Source organism: Canis lupus, chromosome 6 (genome assembly GCF_011100685.1).
Source record: "Canis lupus familiaris isolate Mischka breed German Shepherd chromosome 6, alternate assembly UU_Cfam_GSD_1.0, whole genome shotgun sequence".
Taxonomy (NCBI): Eukaryota; Metazoa; Chordata; class Mammalia; order Carnivora; family Canidae; genus Canis; species Canis lupus.
Window position 1 is genome coordinate 39271087 of NC_049227.1, and position 18297 is coordinate 39289383.

Below are 18297 nucleotides of genomic sequence, written 5' to 3' on the forward strand. Positions count from 1 at the left end.
CAAAATCGTGGGCTGAGCCTCATGGACCCGGCGCCCTCCGTCCTGTGCCTCCACACCTCCACCCGTCTTCCAACCAGACTCTGGCTGTCCCGTTCTCTGACGTGAAACCATCTTGGAGTGTGTGGCCACACCGTGGTCACACCTACGATGATGAGTGATTCCCTGATCCCAGTCTGTGCCAGCATGTTTAGGTTTGGGCTTGTCTCTGGGTTTTTGGTAGTTTCAGTTAGGATCCAAATAAGCAAGTAGTCTTTTGTCTTCCACACAGCGCAAGTAGTCTTTTGTCTTCCGATGAGGTGTCCACTTTCCCTCAGCGCTCTCCTTCCTCATGCAACTTGTGGAAACTGGCTCTGATGGCATCCCGGTTTGGACGACGCCTCTGTCAACCTCTGTGGTGTTATCTGGTGTGTCTCTGCCCTCAGTTTCCTGTAGTTTGCTAGTTGGTTTGGAGCTGCGTTGTGTGGCAAACCCCACTTCAAGCACTCTGGGGGCTCTTGTGGCCGGTGGCTAGTGTCGGACAGGGTGACAGAGACTTAGAATGCTCATCGGCAGAGGAAGTTCGGATGTGACAGTGCTGCTCGAGGTGTGGCCCATCATGGGTCAGGGTCAGGTGCTTGAAGAAGAGGTTGTGCTTGGCCAACCACTTCTTGGGCTATGCGCTGCTGACCTCAGCCACTGCTCCAGGACTCGGTTTGGGGCAGGAACTCAGTAGGGACTTGGTTCGTTGATGGAAATACCAGGGCCTTCGGGTCTTTTGTCACCTGGGGGGTACTTAGGGCCTCGCTCTTCCCTGCCTCTGCCCCTGAATGGCAGGAGAGTTGGGGTGACGGGGGAGGCTTGGCCTCCAGCATCTACATAGCACATGGGCGTGAGGGAGGTTGGGCAGTGGGGAGCAGACCACGGGGCCTGGCATGTGCGTGACGTGTTAGGCTGAATGTGCCACATGTGTTGCTGCCTAGAGGACGGGCCGGGGTCCCCTCCCTGAGCCCTCAGGGTCCCCTCCCTGAGCCCTCACCAGACAGAGAGCCTGGCTGCTGTGTGCTGGGCCCCGTGCCTGGAGTCTCTGAGGTTGTTTTCACGGTGAAGCTGATATTAAACCAAAGACACAGGCGATGGGGAGGGGGCTGCATTGGAGGGGGTGCCTGGAAGGACCCCCAGCGTAGGTGCATTGAGGTCTGAGAGAGAGCATCCCAGACAAGGGACAGCCTGGAGGAGTCTCGAGGCTCCGGGTGATGGAGGCGTGGGGGCTGAGCCTTTATCTGGAGAACTGCTGGGGACAGCATTGGAGAGTTCAAGGTGGAAGTGGCTCGGAACACTGGCTGCTGGGTGGAGATGGGTATCGGGAGGGTCTGGGCGTCCTGCATGCCCGGCTGCTCTCACTGTCCTGTCCCCTGAGCTGCTCGGTGTGGCCGGCCAGCACTCGGAATTCAGAATAAAAGCACATGTGTCACAGTTTCCCAATGGGACACGGAATGCGGATTTGCCAGAGCTGAAGACAGGAGGGCACGCGGTAGGAGGGGCCCCTTCCTGGGCAGGGAGGTGAATGGGGAGCCTCTGGCTGCCCCTGCAACACTTGGGTACTTGAAGGGGCCAACATCGGAGCATCCACGGGACCGGCAACTGTCAGGAGCTGGGGGCGCCTGGGAGTGGTGAGGACAGCCGCCTCCATGGGGGCGAGCCCACCTGCCAGACACCTGCCAGGTGGGGAGCACGTGCGAGCCTTTTATGTAACGAGGGGCCTGTAGCCGGAACATATTGAAACAACAAGGGTTTTTATGTATTTTTGATGCTAATGAGATAAAGGGCCCAATTAAACTATGGGTGAAGGATCTGAACAGACTTTTTTCCAAAAAAGAGACAGACGACCGGTAAGCCTATGCAAAAATGCTCAGCATGTGGCTTTCAGGAAAACACAAATCAAACTGCAGCGAGCTACCCCTCACACCCATGGGGATGGCTGTCTCCAAAGACAGATCGTAGCAAGTGTTTGGAGGATGTGGAGAAATCGGGCTGCCCACCCACTGCCGGTGGGGCCGAGAATGGGGCCGCACTCTGGAGAGCCATCTGTGGGCTCCCCAGAAGGCGAAATGTGGGGCCACGGTAGGACCCAGCAGTTCTCCTCCTAGGTGTCTACCCAGGGGAGGGGACATCTCTGTCCACACAGAAATCTGTACCCAGGTTTGCAGTGGCAGGATTCATCGTAGCTGGAAAATGGAAACAGCACAGGTGTTTTAGCAGCCGCAGAACCAGTGAGCAGGGCCGTCGGCCCACGCTTGGAGTACTGCTCAGCCGTTGACACAAACAAGGCCCTGACACCTGCTCCAACCTACATAAGCCTTGAAAGCACGTTAAGTGAAAGAGGCCAGACACAAGAGGCCATGTGCCGAATGATTTCACTGGTAGGAAATGTCCAGAACAGGCAACTCCGTGGAGCCAGAAGGCGGACTAACGTGTACAGCTGGGGTGGGGGAGGGGTTCGGAGAGGATGGCCAAGGAGTGTGGGGTTTCTCTTGCGGGGGATGAGAATGTCATGGGACCAGATAGTGGTGCTGGTGGCACAACTTTGAGAAGACACTAGAAGCCGCCAAGTTGTGAGCTTTACAAGGGTGACCTTTATAGTATGCGAGGTTCATCTGTATGGAAAGCCAAATGTCTGAAAAGAGCTGGGGGTGTGCACCCTGCTTCCCTCTGCCGGGTCAGCCTCTCCCTCCGTGGTTGCCACACGCCGGGTTCCTTGCTAAGCGCTTTCTGTCCTTTATCTCGCACTACCTCGCCACGATGCTGTGGGCTGGAAGCTCTCTTGGCCCCATTTTGCAGAGCAGGAAACTGAGGCTCTCCGAGGTTAAGTTACTCCCTAGGGTCACACAGCTGGTGAGTAGCGGCAGAGGTGATGGCGTCATCCCACTCTGGGGCATACCTTGGCCCTGCGCAGGGGGCCTGGCTCACGGAAGGGGGCTGGGGAGCACCCCTGGCTGGGATGGAGGGGGGCTGGGTGGGCTCTGGGCTCAGGCCTCGGCTGCTTGTTCGGCCCTGCCCTGCCCAGCCCTTCCCCACGGCTCCCTGCTCGGGCGGCCCTCGGCCCTCTAGGCTGTGGTTCTTCCCACTGACTTCCTGTCTGGTTCTGGAGACCCAGGAGTCGGGACTGGCCTGGAATCAGACCTGGTTCACATCCCAGCTCCTCCATTTCCTGCGTGACCTTGGCTGAGTCACTCAGCCTTCCCGAGCTCTCGTCTCCTCACTTGCAGAGGCGTGGATGGCCCTTCTGGGGTTGTGGGCGCATCCACAGGGCTCAGTGCTGGGGCCGCAGTGACTGCAAGCGTCGCCCGAGGGGCCTCTGAGCTCTGTTCTCTCCGCGGCCTCAGAGCCCATTACTTTGTCCCAAGCACTGGCCTCCCAGAGATGGTGCTTGGGTCCTTCCTGCCCTGCTGACGGAGCAGGAGCCTGGAGAGAGGAGCCCTGAGCACGTGTGTTGGTCACCGTGTTGTTCAGACCAAATGCCAGATGGGGGGGTGCAGGTCACACCCCTCGGCTCCCACCGCAGGGTAGGGGGGCACGGGTGAGCCCTGGGAGGCGAGGTCCTGCACACCCCTCGGCTCCCACCGTGGGGAGGCCTGAGGCCCGGAAGCCTTGCCGCCCCCTCGGCCCTGACCTTAGAGGTGGGTACTGCGCAGGGCCATGTGTCTGTTGGGAGCCGTGACCCCTGGCACGTCCCTCTGCTGTTTGGGTCTTAGTTTATGCATTTGTGTTTTTGATGCATTCAGGTACCGATGCGAGACACAGCGCGGCTTTAAGGTGTGATTAGAGTGTGTGGTTTCCCGTGTCCACCTTGCTCTGTGACCTGGGGTGATGGGGCCACGAGAGCCCCTGGGTGCTCCCCGCGTCGGCCCTGCTGCTGGGGCCCCTGTCCTGCGCGGCACACCCTGGTGACCTCACTCGAGCTGGGGGCGGAGGCGCCGGTGTCGACGAGACTCGGTTTCCCTCTCCTGCCTCCCTGCAGGCTCATCTTGCAGGCCTTTCTCGAGCCCGAGCCCAGGGCGTGTCCCAGGGGGGCCTCCTCCTCCCCATCCGGTGCTCTGCCTTGGGCCCGGGCGACAGGGTGGCCGGCCACCGTGTTCTAACAGCCGGCCGGGCAGCCCCGCAGGAGTGGCTCTCGCCCCCATGGGCCGCCCCAGAGGTGGTGAGCTGCTGCCCCCTGCTCTCCCACGGCTCGGGGACCCTGGCTCTTGAGGGGACCTGAGGCTCGGTTTCCAGCGAGGAAGCCATTTTGGGTGGAGATGTACGTTTTCCTTTCCAGAACATTGTGCAGCGGCCAGCGCCAGCAGCGGGAACCCAGACGGGCCCAACCCGCTGAGCCCTGGGGAATGAAAACATCGCGTTTGTCCTGCCGCCGTCTGGGGTGGTGGCGGCTGTCCGCGGGGTGCCGGGGTGTCTCGGCCGAGGCGGGCCGTGTCCACCGGGTGGCCGGGGCACCGACCGGGCGTGCCTGCAGCCGCCGGCCCAACGCGGCGCAGCTGGAAAATGCAGCTCACGGCCTTTTCTCCCGGAACACCTCGTTCTCTGTGGCTTGGCAGCTGTCTCCGCCAGGGGCCCGGGGGTGCCCGGCCGCCGTGCCAGGGCCAGCGTGGGCAGGGCGCTCTCCCTCCCTGTGGGGCCTGTGGGCCCGGGCCTGGCTGTGTGCTGTCCCTGCGGGCGTGCAGCTCGCCCCGGGTGCCACCCCAAGAGGGCTTGGTCCCATGCCGGGGCCAGAAGGCAGCTCCCCTCCTGGCCGGGGCAGCGCTTGGGGCTGGGCTCACAGCTCTGGTGGCCTCGGGGTCCCCAGCCTCCAAACCGCTCTCTAGCCCTGGTGTCCGCGGCTTCCAGCCCAGCAACGAGGGGGTGATGGGCTTGCTAGCCACGCTGGACTGGCGCCTATGCCACTGGAGAGCTGGAGGCCACGGCCCAGCTCCCCAGCTCCCCAGCTCCCCAGCCCGGACGGGGAGAGCCCAGCCTTTGGCCTCTGGGGAGGCGACGGTGGGCAGCGGCGTTCCTGGCCGTGGGAGGGATGGCCCTCCCCTCCTTCCCTAGCTGGCTGACAGGTCTGAGCGCATCTCCTGAGCGGGATGCCACACCCGGAGGGCCGCTGGACACACTCGGGTACGGGCCTTCTCCCCTTGCCCTGAAGGGTGGCCCCAGACCCTCTCCTGGGTGGGCCCCCAGCCTGGTCTTGTTAATGCCCTGACGGTGGCTGCCTCTGGGCAGGTTGATCTGGGGACATCTCTCCTCCAAGCAGTGTCTTTCTGTCCCAGCGTGGAGGACACCCCAGCCCTTGTCTCCTTTCTGCGGGTCAGACGCTCCCCTGCCCAGCCCGGCCTGGCCTGCGGTCCCCAGGAGTCCCTGGGCAGGCGGCGTCCCGCATGAGGTATCGCTGTCCCGTCCTGGTGAGAGGCCAGTAGTGGGAGGGCAGACCTCGGGTGGCGGGGCTCCCCAAAATGCTGGGAACCGTGGCCACCTCCTGTACCTGGGAGGTTCCCAGGCAGACCTCTCCTCCCCACAACCCCTCACTGCCGCCCCGGGCCGGTGGGCCCCTCCGGGGACAGCCCGCCTCTGCCCCCTCCCCAGCTGGCCCTCTCTGTGTGTTTGTCTTCAAATCCGCTCCTTCCTAAACTCGAATTCATTAATTTACACATCATCGTTTCCGGCCCTGGAAGCCAGCCTGGCTCGCCATAAATAGACAGAATGAAAACAGAGCGAGATTATTCCGCTCAGACTGGCTCGGTGCTCCCGGCGGCCGGCCCGGTGCTGCGGGGCCCCCAGTGCTGCGGGAGCTGCGGGGAGTTGCGGCATGGCCAGCACGGCCCACGGTGCAGGGGCGGAGCGGGAGGCCTCTCCCCTTCACCCTGGGCCTGGCTCCTGCAGGGGTGTCGGGGGTCCTCCCTGCTGGGCCCAGGAGAACCTGTTTCTCCCCAGAGCCAGCAGGGTCTCCGGGGAAGGAGAGGCCAGTCCAGGCTGTGTCTCCAGGAGCCCGGTGATGGAGGGCGGAGCACGGGGCCCTGGGCCCCAGACAGGGAGTGGGGTACATTCTTCCTGCCAGCACGGCCGTCCTGTCCTGCCAGAGGGAGGAGGCAGCTGCTGGCTCCAGAGGAGTGGGTTACATAACCTCCGCAGCGGCCCCTCCAGAGCCAGTCCCCCCCCCAAGCCCTGTTTCCAGTGCGGCGGCCAGCACAGGGGTGGGGGTGATGGGCTGGGGCCTGGCACTCGCCCCCGCCGCTGACCACATGCGTCTGGAATGTGCAGATGTTTCCTTGGGGGCTCCGGCTGGCCCCCAGACCCCGCCCAGCATCTGGACTGGGGAGCGGGCACACGGGCCACTCCTCTCCTTGGCAGAGGAGGAAACTGAGGCCGGTCAGGGCTGCAGGGCAGGGTCCCAGCTTCTCTAGGGCCTCCAGTTCCTCAGCTCTAGAAGGGTAGGGTGCTCTTGGAGCCGCCCTGGGCTCACGGACGCTCCAGACCTGCTGTTAATGACCACTTTCCTGCACCCTGACCCCTTCCCCTCCCCTGGGTACAGCCCCTCCTCAGCCCTCCCCGCTGGGGCCCAGATGTGAGCAGGGGCAGGACGCAGGTACTGAGCCTTCTGTGGAGAGGGCAGGGGGGAGCCACTGTGGCTCGTCGGATGGGGGTCCTTGAGCACCTTCCGGGCACCTCCAGTTTGTGGTGGAAGCAGGGTTCCCCCCGCCAGGCTTCTGCTTGGAGCAGGAAGGAGCAGACCCGGACAGATGGGGACCCCAAGGGTGCACACGCAGGGAGGCTGGTGCCCCGTCTCAGGAGGATGCCTGGTGTGGAGGGCGGGGGGAGTCAGGACCTCCCCAGCACGGGGACAGCCTGGGCTCCCCAGTGACTGCTGGGTCACTGCGGTGGGGGCGGAGAAGGACGGCCAGCCTCTCAACCTGATCCCTGGTGCCTGGGGAGGGGACACGTGTCTTGTGCTGTCGTGGGTGTGTGCCCGTGCCCTGGTGGTGTGTGGGTCCTCAGATCACCCACCTCCTCCCTAAGCTGGCCTGACCCCTCCAGTCTTGGCCTTGGGATCCTTGGAGGTTGCTCGTGTGGGCCTCGGGGGCACTGGGGAGCATCTAGCTGGCCAGAGGGTGGACCCTGCTTGGCCCAGGACCTCTGAGGGGTGCAGTCCGGCCAGGCTGCTGGCCCTCCTCCCGGTAGGGGCCGGCCACTCGCTGCTTGGCCAGCCCCTGCTGCTGTAGCCCTGCTGGGCTCTTCGGCAGCTCCCTGGGCCTGCTGCGTCTCTCCCTGGTGGTTGCAAGATGTGAGGAACCCCAGCATGGGGGCAGGGTGTCAGACTGTGATGATGTCACCTGGGGGTTGCAGAGGAAACCTGGGTGGGTGGGGGCAGGGAGGCTGGCCCGGGGCCTCCTTGGCATTCCCCCCGAACATTGGCAGCCAGAACAAATGTGGACAAGTGGCTGTTGAGGACCTTGGGGCTGTGGGACCGTGCTGTCCATGTCCCCCTTCTGGTGACCCCCAGAGCTCCCCCTCCATGTCCCCTCTGCCTCCGCGTCTCTCCCAGTGGACACCGTTGCCCGTGGCCTGCCCCACGCAGATGCTCCCACAGCCTGGGGTGGGCTGCGGGGCTGGGGCTCGGCCTGGTTCTGCCCTTGGGGCCTGGGACCTTGGCCGAGCAGGATCCCCGAGAGCCTGCTGATATTTTCTGGGCCCCTTGGGCCAGGCCAGGCCCAGGTGAGCGTCAGGGGGGTGGGAGGAGGAAAGTGCAGGGAGCACGTGGCCAGCACCCATGACCGTGTGACCGTGATGGTGGGGCCTTCCACGTGCGGGGCCTGCTGGGCCAGGCAGAGCTGGCTGGAGGACCTCATGCACCGGGGACGGCCGGGAGCCACAGCCAGGAGGCCAGAGACAGCGATGTCCTGATGCGCGGGGGTGGGTGCTGGCTGAGTGGCCGGCCCCTCCCGCCCGCTGCCCTGCTTTCTCAGGCACCACGGGCGGTTCCCAGCAGCTGCCACTCGTGATGGATTTTCCAGAAAATGGGATGTGGAAAAACATTTTAGGGATTTTCCTTCTTTCTTTCCTCTTCTGCTTGAGGCCCCAGCTGGGAAGCTCCCCGGGGAACCTCCAGTGGGTCTCAGGCCCGTGCTCATCCTCGGGCCTGCATCCTCTGCCTCTGGCGTCTGGTTCTTCCTCAGTTCAGCCGTCAGGAGGTCTGCGAAGGCCTTGCTGAAGGGTCGCATGGCACAGCCATTGTCACTCCAGAGCATCATGGTTGGCCAGTTGGGTGGGAGTCCGGCCGCCCCTCCCTGGCCCCCAGGCCTGGCCTGCCCACCCAGCGCTGGGAGAGGGGTCGGGCTGGCGGGGGGAGCCTGTCGAGCGCGGAGTGGCCATTGTACCCTAGAAAGCCTTGCCCATCAGCACCCCGTCCCCGGCGACATGTGGGAAGGGACAGGGGAATCCGGGCTCCATGGTGAGGGGCACAGGTGACCCTGCCAGGGGGCCCTTGCCCCACGTTCCCTGGCCCCCGAAGGCGTCTCCAGCCCTAGAATTCCTGGAACCCAGGTTCTGGGTGGAGACGGATGCACATGTTTGCCCCACACAGGCACCCGCCTCCCTATGTATCTGTCCCCGCCCTCCCCCGGGACGGGAAGCCTGGAGGCCACTGAGACCAGCGCCTTGTCCCGGCACCTCGCACCTCGCTGGGATGGGGCAGGGCTCGTGGTCAGGGACCTGCCGCTCCTCGAGGGGAGGCAGCCTCCCCGCCTCACCTCCTGGCCCTCCCCTGCCAGCCCCCTTGCCACTGTCCCCTGTGAAGCTCCCCCCAGGCCCCCTGGGGCGCCTGTCTGTCGGCCCCTGCACACCTCATTTCTCCTTTTTTGAGGGCAGAACAGGTGTGGAAAACTCAGGGACTCACCTGCTCTCAAGACTGGAGCTGTTAGGTGTCCCCCCTTTCCGGCACTTTCTTTAGATCTTAGTTGGAAGAGTTACGGGGGGGGGTGCTGCATTTTGCACCTGGACTTCCCCTGCACCTGTGCTGAGGGGCTGTACCCGCTCTGCCCACAGGTGAGGGGAGGAGCTCCGTGGCTCCCCTGTGTGTGTGTCTCCGCTGGTTCGGGGGTGGGGGCTGCTGAGGGCTGCACTGCATGTGCAAGGGCTCAAGCTGGCGCTGCTTTCGAACCTCTGGCCTGGAAGTTGAACTTTGCCAGGTTAGGCGCCCTGCCACCTGTCGGGTGGGGCGTGCTGGTCACAGCGGTGGGGGGCTTCTCCCCAGCCCCGCCCCCACCCCTTACCCCTGGGAGCCCCGCCTCCAGGGGGACGGGCACCCCTGTGGCCTGCTCCCCCCTTGGGTGCCCCCCGGCCCCCAGGCCATGTGGGGAGTGCAGATGGCAGGGTGGCCTGGAGGAGGTGCAGCCCGCAGCCCCTGCTGGTTGCCGTGAGACCCTGTGGGGCCGGCAGGTCTGCAGGGTGAAGCAGGGGTTGGGCTGTGGTGGGTGTCGCCTCCTGAGCCTGGTTCCAGACACGGTCTGCGGCATCAGGGGCTAGGCCGGGGCGCTGCTCCGGGCATCCCAGCCGCGAAGCCCCTGTGTCCCGGGGGCCTGTGTGCCCGGAGGCCCAGGCCTGGGCCGGCCCTCAGTGCCTCGGCTGCCCCAGGAGGACCTTGTTCTCACACCAGCCTGTTCCGACTCAGGTCCTGCCGTGTCTGCAGCAGGCCCTGTTTCAGAGGGTGACTGTTGGGGCTGGACGCGCGGCAGGCTGCCTCGGGAGGCCAGGGAGGTGCCCGGGAGGGGGTGCTGGGACCAGGCTGTGGTTGGGGCAGTGGGGGAATCTGAGTGTTGTAGGAGCTAGGTCAGCAGGGCCTGGAGGAGGCGTCAGCGGACCCCGGGCCTCTGCACCACTGGGGGGTCTCGGGGGCCTGCGGTCAGGCCGCTGAGAGGCGTTGTGGGGACATCGAAGGGCAGGCAGTGGCACCTGCAAGGGCATGGGCTCTGCGGGTGGGAGGCCCAGGCCTCGTCGGTGTGGAGGCCACGGCAGGGGGCTACTCCGACATGTGTGTGAGCCTGGGGGGATGAGAGGCTGAGGTGGAGCGGGTGACCGGAAGTGCCCCCCAAGTCAGGGTGCTCCGCAGGTCTCCGTCCCAGGAAGCGGGACGCCCCCAGGAGTCCAGGCGGGGAGGGAGAGTGGAGTCGTTGGCTGCGGGGTGCCTTGCTTGAAGGGCTTCCACCCTCCCCGGGCAGTGGGGGGAGCATTGCCAGCACTGGGGGTCGTGGTTTGGGAACGTTCACATCTTGGGGGTCAAGTGCTTTCGGGGGTATCCCCAGGGGTCAACGTGGCCATGACCGCCCGCTGTCTTCCCTGGGGCCCGGGCCGCGGTGGGTGTGAAGGGGTGCCGCGGCCTCTGGCCCTGCACCAGAATGGCCAGTGCCCTCTGGCCTGCGCTCCGCTGGCGTGGTGACAGCAGGGGTGGACGTCGCGTGCTTTTCCGTGGCTTTGATGCCTGTCTCTGCCAGTACGGTGACGCTGCTAGAAGGGCGTCCCGTTCTGCATTCTTTCACTCGATGTGGTTCCAGAATGTTGTCACTTGGGCTTTGGGCTCCTTTCCCACGGCTGGGTTACTCCCCGTCACGTCTGATTTTGAACGTCCTGTGGTTTGTGGAGAACAGGCTCTGACTCCTGGTCCCTGTGTCCTTGCGTGGGTTCTCGCGGGGTCACCGGGTCTCGGGAGGGTCCACTCCAACGCAGCAGCCACGCATCATGTTTCAGCCTGTGTATGTGATCCCCGACCCTCGTGCTTCCCGGTGGAGCTGTGTGTGACCTTGTTGCCGGGCCGGTGTGTTTCCTGGGGTTGTGTTCGCCTTGCTCTTCCCTGTGGCCTGTCCCCGTAGCCATGACAGGAGGCTGTCCACCATGGCCCCCTCCCCATTTACCTGCCTTCTGTCCTCCATAGTGTCTCGGGGGCATCCTGAGACCCTCCCCAGGCCAGTGACAGCGGGGCCCCGGGCCTGGAGACCCCTGGGCTGCCCTGGTGTGTTTTGGACCCTGTGTGGGGTGGCACTGCTGGGCCAGGGGTGGGACTCGGGGCAGAAAGGGAATGGCGCAGCACGTGGATGGAGTCCTGGGGGCCACCTGCCCTGTCCTGTTCCATTCACTTGGAGCCTCCATCCTGGCCCAGCCCCAGAGCAGCCTGTGGGGTGGGCCTCGGTCTGCCCTGTGCCCTGCGGGGCTCTGGCCCTGATCACTGACCACTTTGCTCCCCAGAGACGTCTCCCACAACCTGCTCCGGGCATTGGACGTTGGGCTCCTGGCAAACCTCTCTGCACTGACAGAGCTGTGAGTGGTCCCCCAAGGGGCCGCGGGAGTCTGCGGGGTGGGCCGGTGGCAGCTGCCTGTCCTCGTGTGGGTCACTGGGGCTCCCATCAGACCTGCTGTATCCCCCCTCTCTTCCAGGGATATCAGTAACAACAAGATTTCAACTCTAGAAGAAGGAATATTTTCTAACTTATTTAACTTAAGTGAAATGTAAGTGATTTTGGTGGGTGTCATTAGCCAAGCCCCTCCCCCGTGACCCTCTTTGCCCTCCTGATCTGGCCTCTGTGCCCCTTCCCACTTGACTAGGCCCTGGGGACTGTCTGCTTGCCTACTGGAGCTCTCTCAGGGCCCGGTAGGCTGCCACAGGGGTGGTGGGATGCTGTGCTTGTCCGGGTACCCCCCCCCAACCATCTGCCCTGCCGTCTGCTGAGCACCTGGCCTCATGCCTCTCACAGAAACCTGAGCGGAAACCCGTTGGAGTGTGACTGCGGTCTGGCGTGGCTGCCTCGCTGGGCGGAAGAGCAGCAGGTTCACGTGGTTCGGCCTGAGGCGGCCACGTGTGCTGGGCCCGGCCCCCTAGCTGGCCAGCCCCTCCTCGGGGTCCCCTTGTTGGATGGTGGCTGTGGTGAGTGTGGCTGGAGTGGGGCCAGCTCGGGCCTTCCCTGCTGGGGAGGTCCCCGTAGGTGCTCCAGGGTTACCTGGCTGGTGGGAGGCGGGACCCGGGCAGCAGAGGCGCTTGGACAGTAATCACGGTGCTTGAGACAGGCCGGGTTGGGGTGAGGAAGGCCCTCTGGACCAAGGGGACGGCGCGAGGGGGCGGGAGGTGGGGACAGCAGCCGTTGGGTGGAGGTGACGTGATGGGGACCAGCCTGTCTGCTCCGTCCAGGTGAGGAGTACATTGCCTGCCTCCCTGACAACAGCTCGGGTGCTGTGGCGCTGGTGGCCTTCTCAGCCGCCCACGAGGGCCCACTGACGCCCGAGGCCTGCGGTGCCTTCTGTTTTGCGGCTGGCAATGGCCTTGGGGCCTTCTCAGACCAGGGCTGGTGCCTGTGCGGGGCCGCCCAGCCCCCCAACACCTCCTCAGCCTGCCTGCCCTTCTGCTCCGGCGCCCCACTGGCCCTTGCCCCTGCGTGTGGGGGCCCCACTCTCCTCCAGAACATCTTCCCCGCCTCCCCAGGGGCCGCCCTGGTGGGGCCTCAGGGACCCCTGGCCTCTGGCCAGCCAGCAGCCTTCCATGTCACTGCCTCCCTGCCCGTCAGCTCCACACGCTGGGACTTCGGTGATGGCTCCCCCAAGGTGGACATTGCTGGTCCTGCCACCACTCACCGCTACCTGCTGCCCGGGCTCTATCACGTGACTGTTGTGCTGGCCCTGGGGGCTGGCTCAGCCCAGGTAGAGACCCAGGTGCACGTGGAGGCGGCCCCTGCCTCCCTGGAGCTCACGTGCCTCACCTCGGTGCGCAGCGATGAGACCCTCAAGTTTGGCATCCGAAATCGTGGCGGCTCGGACCTGGAAGCCACATACAGCATTGTGGCTGTGGGCGAGGAGCCAGCCCAAGGTGGGTGCCTTCCCCGCACCCAAGGGCCGGAGTGGGTGGGACAGTTCCGGTTGGACACACATCAATGCCCTCTTCTGCACCTGCAGACCCCGCAGTGGTGCATCCGCTGTGCCCCTCGGACACCGTCATCTTCCCTGGTAATGGGCACTGCTACCGTCTGGTGGCAGAGAAGGCTGCCTGGCTGCAGGCGCAGGAGCAGTGCCGGGCCTGGGCTGGGGCCGCCCTGGCCATGGTGGACAGTCCCGCCATCCAGCACTTCCTGGTCTCCCAGGTCACCAGGTACCCCCCCACCCCTGGAGAGGCTGGGAGGTGAGGTCCCCAGAATGCCAGGGTAGGGACAGCCTGAGGCCTGAGGAGGCTCAGGAGGAGAGGTGGGGGTGGCTGGAGGAGCCGCGTCCAGCTGACATCCTGCTTGGTGGACACCATTCCTGACAGCTCTTCACACAGGTGTGGGGGTGAGGGTGGGGGAGCACCACACGTCCTGTCTGCTGCTCACCCCGCTGTCCCCTGCTGAGCCCCTCCTGGCAGGGGTGGGGACGGTGCTGCTGTGACCGTGGAGGCTGCCTGGGCCTCCCTGGACCCGGAAGAAATGTGCTTCCCTGCAGCCTGCACCACCCCTCCCCCGCTGCCATCAGCGCCTGCCGAGACCCATCTCCCCCTGACTCCCCGTGTGGGCCGACCCGATGAGATCATGCCCTGGGCATCCTCATGCCCTGCTTGTCCAGAAGGGGAGACTGAGGCCCAGAATGGTCAAGGCCTCTGCCCAAGGTCACCCGTTTAACTGGCAGTAGCTGGGCCCCCGCCCTGGCCCTGACCGTGGCACCTCATTCCTCTCCCGGTGCTCCCCTGTCCAGGTGTCGATAAGCCCTGCCTCCAGAAGGGTCTTCCCGCGTGGGCAGAGCTGTGGGCAGTGGCCTGTTTGGGGGGCTGATGTGCAGGTGTTCTGTTCCCCAAATGCTACACCCAGAGTTGCCTTTTTTTTTTTTTTTGGAGGTTTTTTTTATTTTATTTTTTGATTTTTTTGTTTTTGTTTTTTTGAAGATTTTTAGTATCCATTTTAGAGGAAAGGAGGAAGAAGAGGGGCAGGGGGAGAGAGGTTTTCCCGCAGAATGCCCCCTCAGCACAGAGCCCAGCATGGGGGCTCAATCTCATGACCCTGAGATGGTGACCTGAGCTGGAACTGAGTCAGCCGCTCAGCCAGCTGCGCCCCGCAGGCGCCCCTGCCCCCAGAGCCTTGTCACAGTACGGTGTGGGCGGGTGGGGCCCCGGCCCTGTACGCACGGGTGTGTGTGGACACTGCCGTGGCCTTGCTTGCCGGGTCTCCGAGCCTCCGAGTTTCCCCATGTGGAGAGTGGGGAGAGGGGCTCCCATGGGAGGGCTGGGGAGGGTGCTGTCTGTGCGGAGCCCCTGAGCGTCCCCCCACCGCCTGCCCGCAGGAGCCTGGACGTGTGGATCGGCTTCTCAGCCGTGGAGGGGGCGGAGGCGGGCCCGGTGGTGCAGGGTGCCGCCTTCAGCCTCGAGAGCTGCCAGAACTGGCTCCCCGGGGAGCCGCACCCCGCCACCGCCGAGCGCTGCGTGCGGCTCGGGCCTGCGGGCCAGTGCAACACGGACCTGTGCTCGGCGCCCCATAGCTACGTCTGCGAGCTGCGGCCTGGAGGTGTGCTGGGGCCGCGGTGGTGGGGTCACCTGTCCTGGATGGAAGGCGTCTCCCCGAAGCATGGGCGGGAGCTCCCCACGGCAGTCCCAGTCCTCCCCCGCCCCCAGGGCCCCCCCCCCCGACCACGCAGGGTCTCCGGGCTGCCCCTTCTGTCCTGGCCAGATGGTCACCTCCCCCATCCCGGGCTCCTTCCTTAGCTGTTCAATGGCCGCTGTGTTTGCTGAGCACCTGTTGTGCTGAGCTGAACCTGCCCCCGATGAGACAGACCAAGCTGCGGGGCCTGGGAGGCTCCTGCCAGGTGGCTCCGTCCGGGGTCCGGCCCTGCCTTGGGCCCCACAACGCTCTCCTCCGGGGCCCAGGACCTCATTGCACCCTTGTCATCCCAGGTCCCGTGTGGGACGCGGAGAACTTCCTCGTGGGAGCGCCCATTGGGGACCTGCAGGGACCCTTGAGCCCCCTGGCACAGCAGGAGGCCCTCTCGGCCCCCCAGGAGCTTATCGAGGTAGGCTGACCCCAGGCCCTCCAGGACACAGTCTGGAGCCTGAGCCTTAGACTGGCTGCTGTGGCTCTTTAAAAACAAGCTCTTTTTCCTGCCTTCCTGATGCCCCGTGTGCCCACTGGAGGTGCTGCAGGGACCCTCCACCACGCAGACAGCAGGCCCCACCCCAGTACCCAAGAAAGCTCTGGGTACTCCCGAGCCTTCTCTCGGGTGTTTGTGGGGGTTTTCACAAAACAAGGTGGCAGTTCTGCTCACAGATGGTTTCGACCTGATTTTTCATCCTGAGTGTCCTCCACAGTGTCAAGCCCCACCTGGTGGGGTAGACCAGGGTGGGACAGGCGGGGGAGGTCGGGGTCTGTGGAGCTGAGCAGCGCCCCCTGCCCCCCCTCAGGTGATGGTGTTCCCCAGCCTGGGCCTGAGCAGGGAAGCCTTCCTCACTGCAGCTGAGTTTGGCACCCAGGAGCTGCGCCGGCCCACCCAGCTGCGACTGCAGGTGTTTCGGCCCGTGGGAGAAGCAGGTGGGACTCTGTCTGGAGGTGGGGGGGTGTCTGTGCTGTCACGTGCACTGGTCCCATGGCTACTGGATTGGCCTCCAGCCATACATAGAGAGACCCACTCAGCCTTGGGATCCCCAGGACTGCGTATGTCAGCTGACCCAGTGTCAGGAGGGGGAGAGGCGTGATGGTGGGGGCCCGGCTGCTGCCTGGCAAGTCCTCGAGTCATGGTGGGGGTGTCCCCGACTCGGGCTCATCAGCAAGACCAGCGTACCTCTTCTCCTTGCAGGGGCCCCAGGGAACAGCAGGGAGCCTGAGAGTGGGTCCCGGGAGAGCCGGACTGAGTCAGTCCCTGAGTGCACCCCAGAGGGACGCTGGTGCCCCAGAGCCAGTATCCACCTGCCACCAGATGACCCCTGCGGCCCCTGGGCCTGTGCCAATGGGTCCATGTCTGGGCCAGGACTCCCCGGGGCCTCCTGTGTGCTGCTGAGGGAGTTCCTCTTCTCTGTACCGGCGGGTCCTCCTTCCCAGTACTCAGTACGTGTCACTGGCCTGGGTGCCAGCTGCCTCCCCTCTGCTGCCCGAGGTCTGGGTCTCCCCATCAGACACAAACTGCAGACCCTTCCACTGAGCCCCCCCAGCCCCTGCCACGGCCCTGCCCTGGCTTTGTCAGTGTCCCTGGTTAGCACCACAGCCTCAGAAACTGCCACCTTGGCCGTTTGTGCTTATATTGGGCACAGCATCTGCAGAAGCCCTACGCCTGCCCAGGAAAGGCCCACCCCTGCCTGCATCCTTGCCTCCCCAAACCCCCCGCTCTGAGCCTGTGCCACTGTCCCTTGTGAGTGAGAGTCTGGGCTGGCCCGGGTGGAACCTGCCCACCTGCTGGAGGCCCTGCTTCAGTGCTCCCTTGCAGAGCCCCTGACCCGCAGTGGCCCCCTGGGAGGGCCTGACACGACCTACCTTCCTCTCCTGTAGGTCACCTTCCGTGGCCAGGACGGGCCCCTGAAGCCTGGTGACCTCATCGCCCTGCAGCATGACGCGGGACCAGGTGCCCTTCTGTGCTGCTCTCCAGCACTTGGTGCCCCTGGGGCTGAGGCCCCCTACTTTTCCGCCACCTCCCCGGCCTGGCTGGTGCACCTCCCTGCTCAGCTGGAGGCAGCCCCGGCTGGCCCAGCCTGTGCCTTGCGGCTGCTTGTGGCTACAGAGCGCCTCACCACCCTCCTGGGCCTGCGGCCCAACCCAGGGCTGCGGCGGCCTGGGCGCTATGAGGTCCGGGCCACCGTGGGCAACAGCGTGTCCACACACAACCTGTCCTGCAGCTTTGACGTGCTCTCCCCCGTAGCTGGGTTGCGTGTCGCCCACCCGATCCCCCACGACGGCCGCCTCTACGTGCCCACCAACAGCTCAGTCTTGGTGCTCCAGGTGGACTCTGGCACCAACGCCACCGCCACGGCCCGCTGGCCTGGGGGCAATGCCAGTGCACCCTTTGAAGCCACCTGCCCTGCCACAGTGGCTGCCCTGGTACCCAGCTGCACTCTTGAGGCCAATGACACCCTGTTTGCGGTGCTTGTGCTGCCTGGGCTCAGCGAGGGTGAGCACGCGGTGGAGATCATGGTGGAGAACAGCGCCGGCCACGCCAACCTCAGCCTGCGGGTCAAGGCCGAGGAGCCCATCTGTGGCCTTCGTGCCGCCCCCAGCCCCGAAGCCCGTGTGCTGCAGGGAGTCCTGGTGGTAAGTGAGGCCAGACAAGGTGCTCGTGCTGAGGGCAGGCCCTCCCTGGGGAGGACGCAGATCGTCCTCTGGGGACAGCAGGCTCCATGGTTGGCTTCCCGGAGGGTTCTGTTAGGTGGCTTGTGAGTTCCGGAGTCAGTGAAGAGGCCCTGCTAAGACAGCGGCTGTAAAGGTGCTGACTCTGCTGCCGCTGTGCACCAGAAGCCCGTTGCAAGTTTGCGAACCTGCGTGTGTTCTCGAGGCCCCTGCTGTGTTCCCACCAGGCTAGAGGGTCTGGTGCCCTGCTGCTGGCCCCGTGCCAGGCTGTCCCTCCCCGCCGGGCAGCCCTCGGCTCCGCGGCCTTCACACATGGGCCGTCGGAAGGGCCGTCTCTAGCTGCCCTCCACCCATGCAGCTGTGGTCTCGGCGTACCCCGGCCACACCTGGTCTGTCGGCCGCCTTGGTGAACATCCCTGAGCACGAGGCCCTCTGAGTCTGCCGGGCCTTCCTGGGCAGCCTGTGCTGTCCACAACTCAGGGGCCCGGGGAGAGCCCAGGGATGGGGCGTGCGGACGTCCAGAGATGGAGGGCTCTTTCCATCGCTGGTACTGGGTCGCTTTCCAGATCGGGAAAGTGAGGGGCTGAAAGGTCAAAGTGTGTGTCAGCCCCAGCCCAGCCCCACACCACGCGGCCCCTCACCTTCTCCCCTGTGGTGTCTTGAGGTCAGCCCTGAGGCCCCCCAGGAGGAGTGTCCAGGTGGGGGGACCTGAGCTGAGGGTGGAGTTGCCCCCAAAGGCCGATGCTATGCCCTTCCTGCAGAGGTACAGCCCCGTGGTGGAGGCCGGCTCTGATGTGGTCTTCCGCTGGACCATTGATGACAAGCAGTCCCTGACCTTCCACAACGTGGTCTTCAACGTCATCTACCAGAGTGCTGCCGTCTTCAAGCTCTCGGTGGGTGGGGGGTGCGGGGGGGGCGGGGGCCGTGGGGGGGCGGGCGGCGCTCACCTTTGCTTTCCCTTCTGCTTTGCTCCCGAGGACGCCCGGCTGGCTGCGGGTGAGTGCAGGGTGGGATCTGTCCGCTG

The 18297-nt window shown here is 65.0% G+C and overlaps 1 protein-coding gene across 1 annotated transcript in view; it reads left to right on the forward strand.

The window, feature by feature from the left end:
* The window catches only part of PKD1 (polycystin 1, transient receptor potential channel interacting), a 41734-nt gene that overhangs the window by 3141 nt on the left and 20296 nt on the right, over window positions 1-18297 (forward strand). Inside the window, 11 exon segments of the mRNA NM_001006650.1 lie at window positions 11248-11319; window positions 11437-11508; window positions 11754-11923; window positions 12185-12856; window positions 12943-13135; window positions 14293-14513; window positions 14900-15015; window positions 15404-15530; window positions 15796-16043; window positions 16482-17237; window positions 18035-18166. Coding sequence (NP_001006651.1) covers window positions 11248-11319; window positions 11437-11508; window positions 11754-11923; window positions 12185-12856; window positions 12943-13135; window positions 14293-14513; window positions 14900-15015; window positions 15404-15530; window positions 15796-16043; window positions 16482-17237; window positions 18035-18166 — 2779 coding nt within the window.